The sequence below is a fragment of the Rhinolophus sinicus genome, chromosome X (genome assembly GCF_036562045.2).
Source record: "Rhinolophus sinicus isolate RSC01 chromosome X, ASM3656204v1, whole genome shotgun sequence".
In the NCBI taxonomy this organism is placed as follows: Eukaryota; Metazoa; Chordata; class Mammalia; order Chiroptera; family Rhinolophidae; genus Rhinolophus; species Rhinolophus sinicus.
Window position 1 is genome coordinate 44,488,933 of NC_133768.1, and position 19,977 is coordinate 44,508,909.

At 38.7% G+C, this 19,977-nt stretch overlaps 1 protein-coding gene across 2 annotated transcripts in view; it reads left to right on the forward strand.

Moving 5' to 3' along the window:
- VSIG4 (V-set and immunoglobulin domain containing 4) overlaps positions 1-19,977 on the forward strand; it is a 31,627-nt gene extending 11,650 nt beyond the window's left edge. Inside the window, exons 4-8 of one of the 2 annotated variants that reach the window (XM_019717507.2) lie at positions 12,261-12,323; positions 14,017-14,082; positions 16,525-16,629; positions 18,846-18,867; positions 19,216-19,977. In XM_019717507.2, coding sequence (XP_019573066.2) covers positions 12,261-12,323; positions 14,017-14,082; positions 16,525-16,629; positions 18,846-18,867; positions 19,216-19,324 — 365 coding nt within the window. In that variant the 3' untranslated portion in view covers positions 19,325-19,977. Of the gene's footprint in view, positions 1-12,260; positions 12,324-14,016; positions 14,083-16,524; positions 16,630-18,845; positions 18,872-19,215 lie in introns of those variants that run through there. The other variant, XM_074323743.1, reaches the window with a different exon arrangement.

The window sequence follows — 19,977 nt, forward strand, 5'->3', positions numbered from 1 at the left end:
GCATGGATATAACACATGTTATTATCCATTCACCAGTTGATGGGCATTAGGGTTGTTTCTTATTTTTGGCTATTATGAATAATGCTGCTATGAGCAGTCATGTAAAGTTTTTATGTATTCATATTTTTTTCAATTTCCCTAGATATATGACTAAGAGTGCAATGGCTGGGTCATATAGTCACCTTATGTTTAACTTTTTGAGTAGCAGCCAAACTCTTTTCCAAAGTGGCTGCACTATTTTACATTCCCACCAGCAATGTATGTGTGTTGCAATTTCTTTACATTCTCACCAACTTGTTATTTTCTAAATTATAGCACACTTAGTGGGTGTGAAGTGGTATCTTATTGTGGCAATGATTTACATGTCCCTAATGACTAACAATGTTCAGTATCTTTTCATGTGCTTATTGGCCGTATGTATACCTTCTTTGGAGAACTGCTCATTCAAATACTTGACCTATTTGTAAATTTTGTTACTTGCTATTTTATTGTTGAGTTGTTAGAGTTCTTTATGTATTCTGAATACTAGGTTCTTTTCAGATATATTATTCACAAATATTTTATCCAATTCTACAGGTTTCCTTTCACTTTCTTCATAGTGTCCTTTGATGCAAAAACGTTTTTAATTTTGGTGAAGTCCAACTTATCAATTTTCTTTTGATGTTTGTGCTTTTGGTGTCATATGTAAGACTATATTACCAAACTCAAGGTAATGAAGATTTACTACTATGTTTTATTTTAAGAGTTTTATAGTTTTAGCTCTTATGTTTAGATCTTTAATCCATTTTGAGTTAAATTTTGTATATGGAAGGAAGTAGGTACCCAGTTTCATTCTTTTGTCTCAGCATCATTAGTTAAAGAAACTGTGCTATCCCACTGAATGATCTTGGTAGTCTTGTCAGATATTAATGACCAAAGATACAGTCACATACTGCATAATGACATTTTGGTCAATAATAATTTGAATGCTTATATGATGGTGGGCCTATAAGATTATAATGGAACTGAAAAATATCTATAGCCTAGTGATGTCATAGCAGAGCACATTATTTACATTTCTGGTGATGCTGCTGCAAACAACCTACTGCACTGCCAGTTGTATAAAAGTATAACACACACAATTATGTACAACATGTTATACTTTATAATGATAATGAATGACTATGTTACTGGTCTACGTATATAGTGTACTATACTTTTTATCATTATTTTAGAGTGTACTCTCTACTTATATAAAAAAGCTTGCTGTAAAATAGATGCTGTGTTATGCTGGCAGCAGCTTCATACATTTTGTGTTTACTGCATCTCTTTTTTTTTTTTTTAATTAAATTTATTGGGGTGACAATTGTTAGTAAAATTACATAGATTTCAGGTGTACAATTCTGTATTACATCATCTATAAATCCCATTGTGTGTTCATCACCCAGAGTCAGTTCTCCTTCCATCACCATATATTCGATCCCCCTTACCCTCATCTCCCACCCGCCACCCCCCACTACCCCTTACACTCTGGCAACCACTAAACTATTGTCTGTGTCTATGAGTATCTGTTTCTCATTTGTTTGTCTTGTTCTTTTGTTGTTTTTGGTTTATATACCACATATCAGTGAAATCACGTGGTTCTCTGCTTTTTCTGTCTGACTTATTTCGCTCAGCATTACTCTCTCAAGATCCATCCATGTTGTCACAAATGTCCCTATATCATCTTTTCTTACCGCCGAATAGTATTCCATTGTGTATATATATCACAACTTCTTTATCCATTCATCTATCGAAGGACATTTTGGTTGTTTCCAAGTCTTAGCCACTGTAAATAAAGCTGCAATGAACATTGGTGCACACTTGGCTTTATGGATAAATGTTTTCAGATTTTTTGAGTAGATCCCCAGGAGAGGGATTGCTGGGTCATATGGTAATTCTATTCGTAATTTTTTTTTCTTTTCTTTTTTTTTTATTTTATTAAATTTATTGGGGTGACAATTGTTAGTAAAATTACATAGATTTCAGGTGTACAATTCTGTATTACATCATCTATAAATCCCATTGTGTGTTCATCACCCAGAGTCAGTTCTCCTTCCATCACCATATATTCGATCCCCTTACCTCATCTCCCACCCCACCCCCCCCTTACCCTCTGGCAACCACTAAACTATTGTCTGTGTCTATGAGTTTCTGTTTCTCATTTGTTTGTCTTGTTCTTTTGTTGTTTTTGGTTTATATACCACATATCAGTGAAATCACATGGTTCTCTGCTTTTTCTGTCTGACTTATTTCGCTCAGCATTACTCTCTCAAGATCCATCCATGTTGTCACAAATGTTCCTATATCATCTTTTCTTACTGAATAGTATTCCATTGTGTATATATACCACAACTTCTTTATCCATTCATCTATCGAAGGACATTTTGGTTGTTTCCATGTCTTGGCCACCGTAAACAAAGCTGCAATGAACATTGGAGCACACGTGTCTTTATCTATAAACGTTTTCAGATTTTTTTGGTAGATACCCAGGAGAGGATTGCCGGGTCATATAGCAATTCTATTCGTAATTTTTTGAGGAACCTCCACACTGCCTTCCATAACGGCTGCACCAGTCTGCATTGCCACCAACAGTGTATGAGGGTTCCTTTTTCTCCACAGCCTCTCCAACATTTGTTACTATTTGTCTTGTTGATGATAGCCATTCTGACTGGGGTGAGGTGATATCTCATTGTGGTTTTGATTTGCATTTCTCTGATGATTAGTGATGTTGAGCATTTCTTCATATGTCTATTTGCCATTTGTATGTCCTCTTTGGAGAAATGTCTCTTCAAGTCCTCTGCCCATTTTCAATTGGGTTGTTTGTTTTTTGTTGTTGAGTTGCATGAGTTCCTTGTATATTCTGGATACTAGCCCGTTATCGGAGGCACTGTTTGCAAAAATCTTCTCCCATTCAGTTGGTGGCCTCTTTATTTTGTCAATGGTTTCTTTTGCTGTGCAGAAGCTTTTAAGTTTCATATAGTCCCATTCGTTTATTTTAGCTTTTACTTCCATTGCCTTTGGAGTCAAGTTCATAAAATGCTCTTTGAACCCAAGGTCCATAAGTTTAGTACCTATGTTTTCTTCTATGCAGTTTATTGTGTCAGGTCTTATGCTTAAGTCTTTGATCCATTTTGAATTAACTTTGGTACATGGTGACAAATAGCAGTCCAGTTTCATTCTTTTGCACGTGGCTATCCAATTCTCCCAGCACCATTTATTGAAGAGGCTGTCTTTGCTCCATTGTATGTTTTTAGCTTCTTTGTCAAAAATTATCTGTCCATATTTATGTGGTTTTATTTCTGGGTTCTCAATTCTATTCCATTGGTCTATGTGTCTGTTTTTCTGCCAATACCATGCTGTTTTGATTATTGTAGCCCTGTAGTACAAGCCAAAATGAGGAAGTATGATACCTCCATTATTGTTCTTTTTCCTTAAGATTGCTTTGGCTATTCGGGGTCTTTTGTGGTTCCAAACAAATCTGATGATTTTTTTTCTATTTCTTTAAAATATGCCATTGGGATTTTGATGGGGATTGCATTGAATCTGTATATTGCTTTGGGTAATATGGCCATTTTAACTATGTTGATTCTCCCAATCCATGAGCACGGAATGTCTTTCCATTTCTTTGTGTCTTCTTCAATTTCTTTCAAAAATGTCTTATAGTTTTCAGCATATAGGTCTTTCACATCCTTGGTTAAGTTTATTCCTAGGTATTTTATTCTTTTTGCTGCAATTGCAAAAGGAATTGTTTTTGTATTTCTTTTCTGAGATTTCATTGTTAGTATATAGGAAGGCCATGGACTTTTGTGCATTGATTTTGTAGCCAGCAACTTTACTGTATTCGTTGATTGTTTCTAATAGCTTTTTGGTGGAGTCTTTAGGGTTTTCTATATATAGCATCATGTCATCTGCAAAGAGTGATAATTTAACTTCTTCATTCCCAATTTGGATGCCTTTTATTTCTTTCTCTTGCCTGATTGCTCTGGCAAGGACTTTAACACTATGTTGAAAAGCAGAGGTGATAGGGGACAGCCCTGTCGTGTTCCTGAACGTAGAGCAAAGGGCTTCAGTTTTCTCCATTAATTATGAGATTAGCAGAGGGCTTGTCATATATGGCCTTTATTATGTTAAGGTATTTTCCTTCTATACCCATTTTATTAAGTGTTTTAATCATAAATGGATGTTGTATCTTGTCAAATGCTTTTCTGCATCAATTGATATAATCATATGATTTTTGTCCTTTATTTTGTTTATGTGATGTATCACATTGATGGATTCTTGGATGTTGAACCATCCTTGTGCCCGAGGATGAACCCCACTTGGTCGTGATGAATAATCTTTTTAATGCATTGTTGTATTCGATTTGCTAGAATTTTATTTAGGATTTTTGCATCGGTATTCATCAGAGATATTGGTCTGTAGTTTTCTTTTTTGTGCTGTCCTTACCAGGTTTTGGTATCAGGGTAATGTTGGCCTCATAAAATGAGTTGGGGAGTACTGTCTCTTCTTCAAATTTTTGGAAGAGTTTGTGCAGAATTGGTATTAGATCCTCTTTGAAGGTTTGGTAGAATTCACTAGTGAAGCAATCTGGTCCTGGACTTTTGCTTTTGGGAAGGTTTTGGATGACTGATTCAATTTCGTTACTGGTGATCGGTCTGTTTAGATTTTCCAGTTCTTCATGGTTCAGCCTTGGAAGGCTATATGTTTCTAAGAACTTGTCCATTTCTTCTAGGTTGTTGAATTTGGTGGCATATAGTCCTTCATAGTATTCTTGGATGATCCTTTGTATTTCTGTGGTGTCCGTGATAACTTCCCCTTTTTCATTTCTGATTTTGTTAATCAGTGTCTTCTCTCTTTTTATCTTAGTAAGTCTAGCCAAGGGTTTGTCAATTTTGTTAATCTTTTCAAAGAACCAGCTCTTTGTCACATTAATTTTTCTATTGTCTTTTTGTTCTCTATTTCATTTAGTTCTGCTCTAATTTTTATTATTTCCTTTCTTCTGCTGACCTTGGGTTTTACTTGTTCTTCTTTTTCTAGTTCTTTAAGGTGTAACATGAGGTTATTTATTTGGGAGTTTTCTTGTTTCTTGAGATAGGCCTGTAATGAGATAAATTTCCCTCTTAAAACTGCTTTCGCTGCATCCCAAAAATTTTGGTAGGATGTATTTTCATTGTCATTTGTTTCTATGTATCTTTTGATCTCTCCCTAATTTCTTCTTTGACCCAGTCCTTCTTTAAAAGTATGTTGTTTAATCTCCATGTATTTGTGTTTTTCCTGCTTTCTTTTTGCAGTTGATATCGAATTTCAAAGCCTTGTGATCAGAGAATATGCATGGTATGATTTCAATCTTCTTAAATTTGTTGAGACTGATTTTATGTCCCAATATATGGTCTATCCTTGAGAATGTTCCGTGTACACTAGAAAAGAATGTATAGTCTGATGTTTTAGGATGAAGTGCTCTATAAATGTCAATTATGTCCATTTCATCTAATGTGTCATTTAGGGCTGCTATTTCGTTATTTATTTTCTGTTTGGATGATCTATCCATAGCTGTCAATGATGTATTTAAGTCCCCTAGTATAATTGTGTTTTGGTCAATTTCTCCCTTTAGTTCTGTTAGTAGTTGCTTGGTATATTTTGGTGCTCCCTGATTGGGGGCATAAATATTGATGACTGTTATGTCTTCTTGTTGTATAGTCCCCTTCACCATTATGAAATGTCCATCTTTGTCTCTTGTTATCTTTTTCACCTTGAAGTCTGTTTCATCTGATATCATTATGGCTACACCTGATTTTCTCTGGGTACCATTTGCTTGGAGTGTCAATTTCCACCCTTTCACTTTGAGTCTATGCTTGTCCTTGTAGCTGAGATGTGTCTCTTGGAGACAGCATATGGTTGGGTTTAGTTTTTTGATCCAATCTGCTACTCTGTGCCTTTTTATTGGTGAGTTCAGTCCATTTACATTTAGGGTGATTATTGATATGTGAGGATTTCCTGTCATTCTATCTTTAGTTTTCTGGTAAGGCTGTGTCTCCATTGTTTCTTTGCCTTTTTGTTGTTGTCTTTTATTTCTGTGTGGTGGTATTCTATGATGTTTCCCTCTGTTTGTTTTTTGTTACAGTACATGTTTCAGTTTTTGATTGTTTTTGAGTTGTTACCCTTAACTTTATGTAAAAGAAATTTTGATATTTAGAGTATTCCATTTTATTCATCATGCTTACTTTCTCCATTCCCATATTCCGGTTCAGGCCTTTACTCTCCCCCTTTTTATGTTTTGGTTGCCACAAATTGTCCCTGTTGATGGTGGTCGAATAGCCTCCTTTAGTATTTCTTGTAGTGCAGGTCGTGTATTAGAAAATTCCCTCAGCTTCTGTATGTCTGGAAAGGTCTTTATTCCTCCTTCATATCTAAAGGATATCTTTGCTGGATATATTATTCTTGGCTCATGATTTCTCTCTTTCAATAGTTTGAATATTTGGTTCCACTCCCTCCTGGCTTGTAGAGTTTCTGCTGAAAAATCTGATGATAATCTAATGGGCTTTCCTTTGTAAGTTACCGTCTTTTTTCCCTGGCTGCCTTGAGGATTCTTTCTTTGTCGTTGATTTTAGACAGCTTCAATACAATGTGCCTTGGAGAAGGCCTGTTGGGATTGAGGTAATTAGGTGTTCTATTTGCTTCTTGGATTCGAGGATCCAGTTCTGTCCACAAGTTTGGGAAGTTCTCATCGACTGTTTGTTTGAAGATATTCTCTGTTCCCTTCTCTCTTTCTTTTCCTTCTGGTATGCCCATTATTCTTATATTGCTCTTTCTGATGGAGTCAGAAAGTTCTTGTACATTTCTTTCATTTCTTTTAAGTCTCAAGTCTCTTTCTTCTTCCATCCGTGTCATTTCCAAGTTTCTGTCTTCGATGTCACTGATTCTTTCCTCCATCTGGTCAACTCTACTACCTAAGCTGGTTATTTCATTCTTAATTTCTTCTATTGAGTTCTTAATCTCCAGAAATTATACTTGGTTCTTTTTTTAAAATTTCAATCTCTTTGGTAAAATGCTCATGTTTTTCTTTGATTGTGTTTCTGAGTTCATTAAACTGCCTATCTGTGTTTTCTTGCATCTCATTGAATTTTTTCAGAACTGCAATCTTGAATTCTCTGTCATTTAAGTCACATATTTCCATATCTTTAAGTTCATTTTCTGGAGACGTTTCACTTTCTTTCTGAGCTGTGTTGTTGCCTTGGTTATTCATGGCAATTAATGATTTATTATTTCTATTCCTAGACATTTACAGGAGTGGGTTCTGCAACAGGTTTATAGGAAGAGGTCTTTCTTTTGTTTTCCAGTACGTGTCGGTAGAATGTTTTATTTTCTCTCCGACTGCAGCCTTTTTATTTCTCTCACACTGTAGTGTTATGTTTTCTCCATAGTATTCCAGCTTTTTACACGATGGGGGGATTCCCTGGAAGGCGGGCTTCTCCTCTGTTAACAGTTCGTCTGGGTCATAGGGTGCCGTGTCCCTGTGGGGATGCGGAGAGCTTTTGAAGTTCCAAAGCTCTTCCTGCACCAGATTCATAGCCCGTGTGTTTCAGCAGTTCTTTTTACTCCTGCAGGGATCTGCCCAGATAGGTGGGGCCAGTGGCAGGGTGAGTTGTGAGAGGTGGCCCAGAGCAATGGCGCTGTCCACCACTACAGCCAGCTCTCTCCCCTTTGATGGAACTAGTTGGGCTGCGAATCTGTGTCTGTAGGCCACAGTTCTCAGAACAGCAAATATTCTGTTCTTTTGATCTGACACTGCTGCTGTTCTGCTTCTAGCACTGGGTAGGTAGGGGCAGGGCGAGCTCTGGGAGGATAGGTAGGGGACGGCTAGTCTCAGTGCCTAAGGTTTCTATTCTCTGCTTGGCAGTGAGGGCTTAAACCACCATTTTCAGCCTTCTTCCCTCAGTCTTTGCTTAGAGGTCTCTGCCATGAGCATTGGGTTCAGCCGTGTTATATGCTGTCCCCTCAGCCCTGTGGTCCATAAACAGAGCCCTAGCAGTCCGAGTTCTTCCTTCTCCCACAGATGGGGTAGTTCCAGGATGCAGCGAGCTCAGAGCACTGAGCTAGGACTGTGTCCTGCGCCCGCGTGTGCAGCCCCTTCTCCCCACTTCTCCCTTCCTACCTCCCCTGCTCGCGCAATTTGCCCACGTTTAGGTGAATTCAGTAGTGAGCCTCTTTGTCTTTCCTGTCTGCTGTGCAGGGAGTCCTTTGTGGAATTATAGTCATTTAATTTGTTGTAAATTCTAGGGGAGATGTCCAGAGGCTCACCTCATGCCGCCATTTTGATGGCGTCACTTGTAATTTCTCTTTCATTTCTGATTTTGTTTATTTCCTTAGTGAGACTAGCCAAAAGTTTGTTGATTTTATTAGTATCTTCAAAACCATCTCTTTCTTGCATTGATTTTTTCTATTGTGTTTTGTTTTATTTAATTCTGCTCTAATTATTACTATTTTCTTCTACTTTTTGCTTTGTTCTTTTTGTAGTTATTTAAGGTGAAATATTGAGTGTTTATTTCAGATCTTTCTTGTTTTTTGAGGTAAGACTCTAATGCTATGAACTTCCCTCTTATTACTACTTTTGCTATATACAAAAAATGTTATGTCATGTTGTCATTCCCATTTTTCTCTATGTATCTTTTGATTTCTTCTTTTGTCTTCTTTGACCCACTCATTGTTTACTGGCATGTTGTCTAATCTCCACATATTTGTGGTTTTTCCTGCTTTCTTTTTTGCTGTTGATTTTCAGTTTCAAAGCATTGTGGTTGGAGAATATACTTGATATGATTTCAGTCTTCTTAAATTTGTTGAGGCTAGTTTTGTGCCTCAACATATGGTCTATCCTTGAGAATGTTCCATGTACATTAGAGAAGAATGTATATTCTAGTGTTCTGGGATGGTAAGCTCTATAAATATTCATTATGTTCATTTGGTCTAATGTGTAACTTAAAGTTAATATTTCCTTATTGACTTTATTTGGATGATTCATCCATTTGTGTCAATGGTGTATTTTAAGTCCCCTACTATAATTGTGTTTTTGTCATTTTCTCCCTTCAGTTCTGTTAACATTTCTTTATATATTTTTGTGCTACCACGTTGAGTACAAATATATTAATGTGTTATGTAATCTTGATGTATTGTCCCCTTTATCATTGTAAAATATCCATCTTTGTCTCTTGTTACCTTCTTATCTTGTAATCTATTTTGTTTGATATAAATACAGCTACACCCACTTTCTCTGGGTGCCATTTGCTTGAAGTATCATTTTCCACCCCTTCACTTTAAATCTATGTTTGTCATAGTAGCTGAGATGTGTCTCCTGAAGGCAGAATATAGTTGGGTTTTGTTTTTTGATCTATCCCACTACTCTATGCCTTTTAATTGTTGAGTTGGTCTATTTACATTTATGGGGTAAATTGATGTATGAGGATTTCTTACAGCCATTTTATTTTTTGCTTTCTGGTAGCTCTGTGTCTCCATTGTTTCTTTCCCTCTTTGTCTTCTGTTATTTTAGTTTGGTGGTATTCTATGATTTCCCCTCCTTTTCCTCTTTTGTTATGTTATGTATCTAAGTTCTAGATTTTTTTTTTGCAGTTACCATTAGTTTTATGCAAAAGAATGTTTTGTATATACAGTAGTCCTTTTTCTTCTGATTGCATTTGATCTCTATTCACCTGTGCAATGTCAGTTCTTTTCTCCTTCCCTGCTATCTTTTTGTTGTCACAGTTGTCCCTTTCTATGCTGTGCATTCATTTCTAAATTGCAGTAGCTATTGTCTTATTTTTTAAAATGTTTTTACCTCCTTCATCCTTTATGATATATTTTTTTTATTAAATTTATTGAGGTGACAATTGTTAGTAAAATTACATAGATTTCAGGTGTACAATTCTGTATTACATCATCTATAAATCCCATTGTGTGTTCACCACCCAGAGTCATCCTTTTATTTGCAAACCATTTGTGTTTTTAAATCCTAAATATACATGGAATGTAGTTGGATTATGTTTTCTTATTTATTCTGCCAACCTCTGCTTTTTTCTTTTCTTAACTTTTTTTTATTAGTTTAAGGTGCAAGAAACAATGTAATATTTAGACATTTATCATTTATATCCCTCACACAGTGACAACCCCCATACCCCCATCCACTACCCCTCTGACATCATACACAACCGTTACATTTCCACTGTCTTTATTCCTAATGTTGTATTGTGCTTCATATACATATACATATACATACATATATACATATATGTATGTATATGTATATAATTGTAGTTTACATTCATTATTGTTCAGCTTTAGCTTCAGGTGTACAGTGCAGTGATCAGGCATCTACATCATCCCTGAGGTGGTCTCCCTCATGAGGCAAGTGTCCATCGGATACCCTATAAAATCTTTACAACCTTACTGATTGCATTCCCCAAATTGACTTTTGTATCCTTGTGGCAATCTTGTGGTTACTGACTGTGGTTTCTAATCCCCTCACCTTCCACCTTATCCCCACCCTCCCTCCCATCTAGCAACCCTCAGTTTTTCCTCGATATCTCTGAGACTGTTTCTGATTAGCTCATTTATTTCTTTTCTTTAGATTCCACATATAAGTGAGTTCATATGGTATTTGTCTTTCTCTGTCTGACTTATTTCGCTTAGCATAATGTTCTCCAGTTTCATCCTTATTGTTGCAAATGGTAAGATTTCATTCTTCTTTATGGCTGTGTAATACTTCATTGTACCACAGTTTCTTAATCCAGTGGTCTACTGATGGGCATTTCTATTGTTTCCATGTCTTGGCTATTGTGTATAGTGCTGCAATAAACATAGGGATGCATAAATTTGGAATTAGAGTTTTGGATTTCTCCGGATAGATACCTAGGAGTGGAATTGCTGGGTCTTAAGGTAGTTCCATTTTCAGAATTTTGAGATACCTCCATACTGTTTTCAATAGTGGATGCACCAATCTGCAATCCCACCAACAGTAAACAAGCGTCCCCTTTTCTCCACATCCGTGCCAGTGCTTGTTGTTTGTTGATTTATTGATGATAGCCATTTTGACTGGGGTGAGGTCGTATCTCATTGTGGGTTTTATTTGCATTTCTCTAATGATTAGTGATGTTGAGCATTTTTTCATATGTCTGTTTGCCATCTGTACGTCCTCTTCAGAAAATATCTCTTCATGTCCTCTGCCCATTTTTCAATTGAGTTGTTTGTACCCTCAAGGCTAGCAAGAGGTAAGAACTTATGGTCTTCTCATGTATTTCTTGAGTATACACACAGGCCTACATATGTCTGATGCCTTCTAGATGTGTAGGAATGTGTCAGAGCTTTTCAAAGTCCCTATGGACATCTCATTCCTCAAATTTTTCTTTTAACCTTTCTTTGGTAAGTCTCTTGTTTATGTAAACTGTTATTCATTGCCTTAAGTAGCTGTGTGACAAATTCTTTCCCCTCCTGAGGGAGAGTTTTAGCACTGGGAGACCAATAAAGATAAGACTTTTGAGTCAGGTCTTTCAGGGAACCACAACACAAGCCATAATGACAATTGTTTGGAAATTAAATCTGTTCTCCTTACTCCAGCACCTGGAATTGTGTTTATTCTCAAGGCTACTACTGGCCTTTGGAGAGGTGATGAGGCTAGGGTAAGTTAAAATGCCACAAAATTTGCAGTTCTTAATAAGACTGGGGTGATTTTCTTCCATAAATGCTCCCTGGATTTATGTAAACTTTTGGCTAATTTCCCAAATTCTGAGAAAAAAAAAGTTTATTATGAAAAATGTTGCTAGTTATTTTATTGCTTTTGTGAAGAGGTGAATATTCAGAGGTCATTATTCTACCATTTCAACTGATATCACCCACAGCCACCTTCTTTGTAATACTTCCTAAGTATCTCTGAAGAGAATGAAAAACTAAAAATTAGTTAGAAGTTAGTAGAAACAAAATATGTTTTTTTCCCATCCAAGTTGAAAGACCCTCTGTATTCTAGCTACACATTCCTTGGGGGGGGGGGGTGTCTATGAACCCTGGGTTAATAATCCTGCCTTAGAATGATTTGAAGGATGAACAGGTAACACATAACTTTCCACAATCATGAAAGAAATGTTGACAGATCCAAGTATGGACCTTACTGGTCTTTACTTACTTCCCAGTTTTCCTAGAGCATTCAACTCTTCCCTCAAAGATGCCAAAAATCTTGAGTGATCTTTTTTTCCTTACAGACTCCTCAAAATTACTTGAAAACAAGACTGAGGCACCTACAACCATGCAGTCCCCCATGGAAGGTAAGTTTCACTAGGGTTATATTGGAGTAGGAGAGGTCTAAAAGGGTGTCATGGAAGCCAAGGGAGAAGACCTAATGTCATTTGATGAGTAATAAGAGGTCACTGGGCTCCCCAGGGAAAACATGGCAATAAAGTGATGGAAATAAAAGAAAAATAGCAAATATTTAAGGGTTATGAATAAGTGGAACCATGCATATATATGGTGTTATCAAACAATGCAGTGAATGTTTAAATAAAAAAAATTATTACAATAAGACACATTGCCATTAATTCCCCTCAAAATACTCCCCCTTGCTTCAACCACATTTATCCCATCATTCTTGCCATTTTCTGAGGCAGTTCTGGAAGTCCTCTTTCATGAGTGTCTTCACTTGTGCTCTCATGGCTCCCTTGACGTCCTGAATCAATTCAAAATGTTTGCCTTTCATGGTCATTTTGACTTTGGGAAAGAACCAGAAGTCACATGGTGCCAAATCTGGTGAATAAGGTGGATGCAGACACACTGTGATGTTTTTATTTGACAAAGATTGCCATACCAGAAGCGATGTGTGACACAGAGCCTTTCCATTGTGATTAAAAAAATAATAATAAGGTGAATGCTGCTGCCGAGTGCCACCCAATGGAAAGGCAAGGATCTTCAACATGGGAAGTAGCATGTCACACCTTAGTAACTGTGTGACAAGTTTCAACTTGTTTGGTACAGTCAGTCGGGTGTGAGTTATGGTTAAGAGAAGGTGTGTTTTAAAGTTTACTGTAAATCATGGATCACGAACAACACATTAATATGAAATGGGCAAATGGTTTCAATCTCCATCATGACAATGCTCCATGTCACACATCACTTATGGTACGGAAATTTCTGTCTAATAAAAACATTATGGTGTGTCCTCATCCACCTTATTCACCAGATCTGGCATCGTGCGACTTCTGGTTCTTTCCAAAAGTCAAAATAACAATGAAAGATAAATGTTTCGAATAGATTCAGTATATTGAGGCAGCTGCGACAGTGCAACTAAAGACACTCACGAATGAGGACTTCCAGAACTGTTTCAGAAAGTGGCAAGAATGATGGGATAAGTGTGTTTGAAATGAGGGGGAGTATTTTGAGGGAGATTAATGGTAATGTGTCTTTTACTGTAATAAATGTTTTAAATCTAGATTTTCACCATATTTTTGAGCACACATTGCATATTCTTTATATATATGTACATATGTATGTACATATATATCTGCATATATATGTATGTATATATACATATATATGTACATGGTGTGATCAAACAATGCAGTGGATGTTTAAATTATATATATATATATATATATATATATATATATAGTTTGGGGGGGTTTTGTGTTTCCTCCTTCACAAAAGTTTCTGAGGCAAAAGATGGTGAGAGTTAGAATACTCCCATGGGAGAAGAGAACTGTGGCATCTATTCTTCCTAATCTGACTTGCTGTGGGTCTTTGGGTGTGTTGCCTCCCTTTGTGGGCCTTCTTCCAACACCTAACTGTAACAAACTAAGATAGTTCACATCATAGTACTAGTTGTCAATGACATGGCCAGGAATTCTGGAAAGCTCAGCACAGATGCCCAGAGAATGATCCCAAACTTTGTAGTCGCTCTCCACATCACAGCTCCTTGCTGGAAGAGGGGCCTCTAATCCTCATACCCTGCTGTCATAACATCCACAGTGAATTCATCCTGGGGCTGGACCGCTGAAGTGGATGACTACCTTGGGGAGACAAGTGCTGGGCCAGGTAAGAGTAATGTCACAACTTCCTTTTTGGCTCTAAACTTTGCTACTGAAACTTCTCACTATATCTACTTTTCTAGCATTCAACTCTGCAACTACTAACTGCTATGTACAAAGGCACTGGAGATGAGTGGGGTGGGTGGAATGGAGACAGAGAGAGACACAGATCCAGGGATGAGCAAAGTCAGAGTGAAGTTAAGGGAAGTTACAGATCTGCTCTTAGCTGGTTCTCTATTGCCATAGTAATATACTTCACAAACATTCTAAGCAAAAATAGGAATGGGACCATGACTTCAGCCAGCTCTCCAAAGAAGATGGGCATTTGGCTAGGTAAGAGTAATGGCAGGGCCTCATTACTCGAGCTCTTTACCAAGGCTCACCAACAAGCTTGCAACTGACTTCTGATTCCTCCAAAGTTTCAAGGATTCCTAAGTCACGGTCTCAGAGATCCAAACCCCAAAGGGAAGCTCTTTTATGTTTCACCTGGAACTGATAGTCAGCTGGTATGCACTAGTATGACTTCATTGATTGTTAAAATAAAATACTCTTATATTAGTTGATAATTAGATGCTTCCCTTATCCACCAAGTCCCCATTATCACCTGGACTGCCCTGGTTTATCCTTCAGAACTCTCCAAATCACCCCGTGGTCCTTCAGCAAAACATGTTAATGCCTAGTATTGCAGGAGACCTCTAAAATTCCAGATCTGTAGTAGGTATCTGTTTTGATTTGTTGGTGCTAAATAGTTTGATGATTATCACTCCTTATCTCCTCCTCTGGCTGTACTGTATATCATTGATGGTGGACTTATTAATACTCTTGTACTTCTCCCCCTCCTGGTTGCTTCATGGATGTCTCTGTACATACCCCAAATTTGTTTTGTGGGCCACCTTTGCTTTGCCACCTTTGGCTTAAAGGTTTCTATAACTCTGTGCCTCTCCCAGAGCAACATCTGATAGGAGAATTGAGATTAGAAGATAAATCTTGAAGAATTGGCTTGGGAAAATGAGAAGATCACCCTGGGAGGAATGGAAATTCTCAGATGTTGGGTCTGTGCCCTACATCCTCTATCAAGTTTTTCACTACTTGACTTCCTTCACGGGGGAAGCTTTTCTTGATCTGCATCAGTTTATAGCTTGGGTTATCTCAGCTCCAATCTGAGCTCTGAAGACCACAAATACCAGATTTCTAAGACAGAATATTTTGGGGTCTTGTGAAAACAAAGCCAGTTGCAGCAGCAAATCTTAAGGACACTGGAATTCCTTTCCCTCTTTATTTCCTGATTTTGCCTCCTGGATTTAGAATATTGTACTTACAGAACATTAAACGTCATCCAATCTTTTCATTGATATTATGGGGAAATTAAGGCCCAGTCAAGAATTTGACTAAGGTCACTGTATTTATTTTTCTATGAGTGCTATAAAAATTACCCCAACCTTAATGCCTTAAAATAACACAAATGTATTATCCTACAATTATGGAGATCAGAAGTCTAACACACTGGCTTAAAATCAAGTGTTAGCAGGGCTGTATTCTTTCTGGAGACTTTGGGGGAGAATCAGTTTCTTTGCCCTCCCTAGCTTCTAAAGACTACCCACATTCCTTGGTTCTTGGCCCCCTCCCTCCCACCATTTTAAATACCAGCAATGCTGCATCCCTAAATCTTTCTCTGACTCTTACCTCCTCTTCTGTTTCCCTCTTCCACTTTCAAAGGACCGTTGTGATTACATTGAGTCCCCTCAGATAATTCAATATAATCTCCCTATCTCAATGTCAGCTAATTAGCAACCTTAAATCTGTCAGCAACCTTAATTCCTCCTTACAATGTAAACTAATATACAGGTTCTGGGAACTTAGATATGAGCATCTTTGGAGGATCATTATTCTGCCTACCACAGCAATACAAAAAGTAAATAACATATCCAGGACTGGAGGCTGAGTCTAGTGCTTTCCTTCATCTTGTAGACATGATTGGAATAGATAATGCAGGAGACTTAGAGGAAATATGTTTTGACAAAAAAGAAACCTGGGTACTTGGACATAGAATGTGAAGAAAAGAGCCCTGTGGTTAGAAGTAATTGACCAGAATCTGAACAAGGTAACATTTTTGTGAAGCTGGGAAATCAGGGTACTACTTTCTTCTAAGAGGTAAAGATCTCTTGTCTTGGTCCCATGAAAAGCACGGAGGACTAGTTCAAATGCCCAGGCCAATCAGCCATCAACCAGTGTGCTCGGAAGAACTTGTTTATACATGGAGTCTCTAGCTTCTCTCGAGTCTTTGTCATGGGCCTGGGGTTTTGTTTGCCTCTCTGGATAGCTAAGAAATTTAGGAGAAGGTAGAAAATGGAAAAGAAAGAGCTGTGGGCTGGTCTGGGCTGATCATTTGGGTCTATGTTGCTGGACTAATTTTCAACAAGATACCACTTGACCTTGTTTTGCCTTCTAGGAAAGGGCCTGCCTATCTTTGCCATCGTTCTCATCATCTCCTTGTGCTGTATGGTGGTCTTCACCATAGCTTATATCATGCTGTGCCGGAAAACATCACAGCAGGGTGAGTGATGAGTATGACAGGGTGACTCTTGCTCTTTCATTCATTTTGGCAGTATAGTTGAGCATAAACTCTGTATCAGAAACTGTGTTAAGCACCTCAAAGAGCTCCCAGCCTAGTTTGGGAGTGAAGGTAGGGGTGCATGATGACAGACATGCAAGCCAACAATGATAATACAACTTACGAAACTTAATTTACAGATCTCTGATACCCTACCCAGTACAGCCATCTCTGTAATGGGTTGTCTAATGAGGATGCAAGAGAAGGAGAAGTCACAGTCCTTGGCCTCAAGCTGCTTACAATTTATTCAGGGGATTCAATGTAGATGCATGGAGTTTATCAATAATGATACATAGGAATAAAGGCTATGGACTCAGAGTCTGGAGGAAACAATCAATGCTAAAAGGATCCAGAGGGAAGGGGAGTAAGTTAGTAATTAGCAAGGGCTTTCAGAAGAAGGTAGGACTATGACCAGTACTTGGAGGATGAAAACAATTTGGAAAGAGGTAGTATTCCATAAAGGAGGAACTGTATGAGTAAAGGTGTAAATACTTAAAAGATGACTGTTAGTGGGATCATCAATGAAGAAAATTCATGTAACAGAGCAATGAGGAAATACAGGGGAAAAGGAAAGTTAATTCCTGATATAGAAGGTCTTGAATGAAAGGCTAAGGAATTTGGATTTTTCTTCTCTATGCCTTGCAAAGACATTAAAAAACACCAAATTTTTTAAAGCAGTGGATTGACATGATGAAAGGGCAGCTATCAGGGCCATTTAACAACTGTGAGCCAACAGAGAAAAAAAAAATTACGTGTTGATTTCTAAGTAAAATCTAGTACACTTCAAAGTCTGTTACTAGCCGTTTTACTAGCCGTTTGCAGCTGCTCTTACTCCCAAATAGCCTGATTTCCACATGTGTCTCTCCAAGCAAAGAAAAGAAGGAAGTCTTGAATATCTCCTTTTTCTGGGTCTCAAGTATCAGCTCTGGTCTTGACCAGTTAGCATGGCTATGAACCATGAGGCTAAACTTGCAAGTGGAGATATCTCAAGTACCCACAAATCCCAGGACTACTAAAAATAAAACATTTATCATAGTCTCAATGGAACTGGGTATAAACTGTAACCATATTAGATTGTTTCCCTCTCAAAAACCTCCCAGGTCTCCCCGTGGCCCAGGGAATAGGGGTCATAATGTAGCATTCCATTAAAGGCCCTCTATGACTTGGCTTTAACTTATCTTCTCTACTCCACCACTCCCTCATATCTAGTTTAATTTCTAGTCACCGAAATCACACAGGCAAATAGGCTGTATACCTCACACCTTTATGCTTTTTCCCTTCCTGCATTCCCTTCCCAGAATTCCTGTTTTCTACCTCTCTATAAGGGAGGCAGTCTTGGGGCATCAATTTAGTTCAACATGTAGTTACTGAGTGCCTACTACATGCCAGGTGCTAGGCATATAAAAATGAAAAAGACACAATCCCTGAAGTATGGAAGCTACCAGGCCAATAGAAGAGATAAGATGTGGAAATACAAGACTCTGTAACAAGGCAGAAGGCCTGCTGCAGCATGCAATTTTTGCTTTTTTGTAGTGTAATATATGCATTCCCAGTTGCATCCCTGAAAGATTATAAGCCCCTATAGGACAGTACCAAGAGACATTCATCTTTGTACCAGGCTATAAAGCCTTTAAGCCTGCATGGAATGTAGATACTGCTCCACAAGGGGGCAATGGTGACTTATTCCAGGACCTTTCCTGGGTGCAGGGTGGGGATGAGTGCATTTGGGAACGGCTTAGGCCATGGTCCCTGACATCAGACAAATTCAGCCTCTTCTGCCTAGGCTCTGGCCTGGCTGCCAAGTTTCCCACAAGGACTTCCTGGGGATCTTTGGCAAGATTCCTGAATTGGGCGTGGATCCACTTTCAGTGTTCCTCCCTTCACCACATTAAGCAACTGCTCCAGCCCAGTGTCCGGAGTCAGAATATGCTAAGGAGGACAATTACCAAGTGTGCTTCCTCTTCCTTTCCCTGAGAATTCTACATCCCTGTGTTTCAACTCACCTTCCCAATACTTCCCAGTTGTTGGAAACTTGAATATATTGAGATCCCCTTTTATGTTTGCCCTTCCCTCACCTTTTGACTGGTACTTAGGATCCACACTTGGCCCTTGTCCACTCCCCATGGAGACTTCTGACCTGATTTCTCCTTCTTTTCTAGAGAATGTCTATGAAGTGGCCAGGTAAGAGAGCCTCTCCTCATCCATTTTCTGACCGTTTCCCTGCCCTCAATTCTGTAGATCACTGGCATGGAAGAAAGGGGGGTTGGCACAGGCACAATCATAAGCCCAAAGGCTTTCAGGGTCAGGGTACAGCTTTCTTCCCTCTCTTAAGTACCTCCTGAGGTTCTGTCCTAGCCCATCAAATACACAGGGTACATAGGGTAGTTCAGATCCACCAGCCCTCTGTTCCCCAGAATCTCTGAGTGACAAGAACCTGAGGGTCAGTTAACAAGGATTGGGGCAGAAGGGTGGGAAACCAGGGTCCCAGCTTCAAGTCCCTCCTATGGGTGGTGTGTTCTTGGGCCACAGTGTGCATGCCAGGGAGACCAATGACTCTGGTGAAACCATGAGGGTGGACATCTTCGCAAGTGGCTGCTCCAGTGAAGAGCCAGCTTCCTGGACTCTGAGCAACGACTAATCTAATGAACCCTGCCTGGGCCAGGAATACTAGATCATCGCCCAGATAAACAGTGACTACACTCGCCTGCTGCACACAGTGCCCGTGGATTATGAGCTTCTGGCTACCAAGGACAAGAATGTGTGCTAAAACTGCCCTACTAAGTCAGGGTCTACTGACATAATTGCTTTTTTAGTCCCTGCCTTCTACATAGCCCTCTTCCCCATTACCTCTCTTTCTGGATAGCCCAACGTGTCTTCCCTGCCTGTAGTGGGATCCCTATGAGTGACTGGCTTTGCTTAAGAAGTTGCCATATGCACTTGAGCAAGCCTACTTATAGGTTAGGCCCTGAGACTTTCTATTATCCCTGCCTGGGGTTTCTGCTGCTTCTCTCCAAACACCAGAGGGAAGTGCCCGTAGCACTAGGACTTGGTCATCATGTCTCCACACACCACTTAACTTTGGTCTCTTGTCACCAGAAGACCAGAGGAAGGCTCAACTCTGCCAGCTCAGGGGATCAGTTGTATCCAGAATCATTTTCCTTTCTACAGGGTCAGATAGCTTTTAATTGAGATTATTATGTAACAGGCCCGGGTTCAGTTGTGCTCCTATACTGTGAGTCTAGTGCTCTGATATTCTTTTAGTGCTCAATAAATATCTAATCATAATAGCAA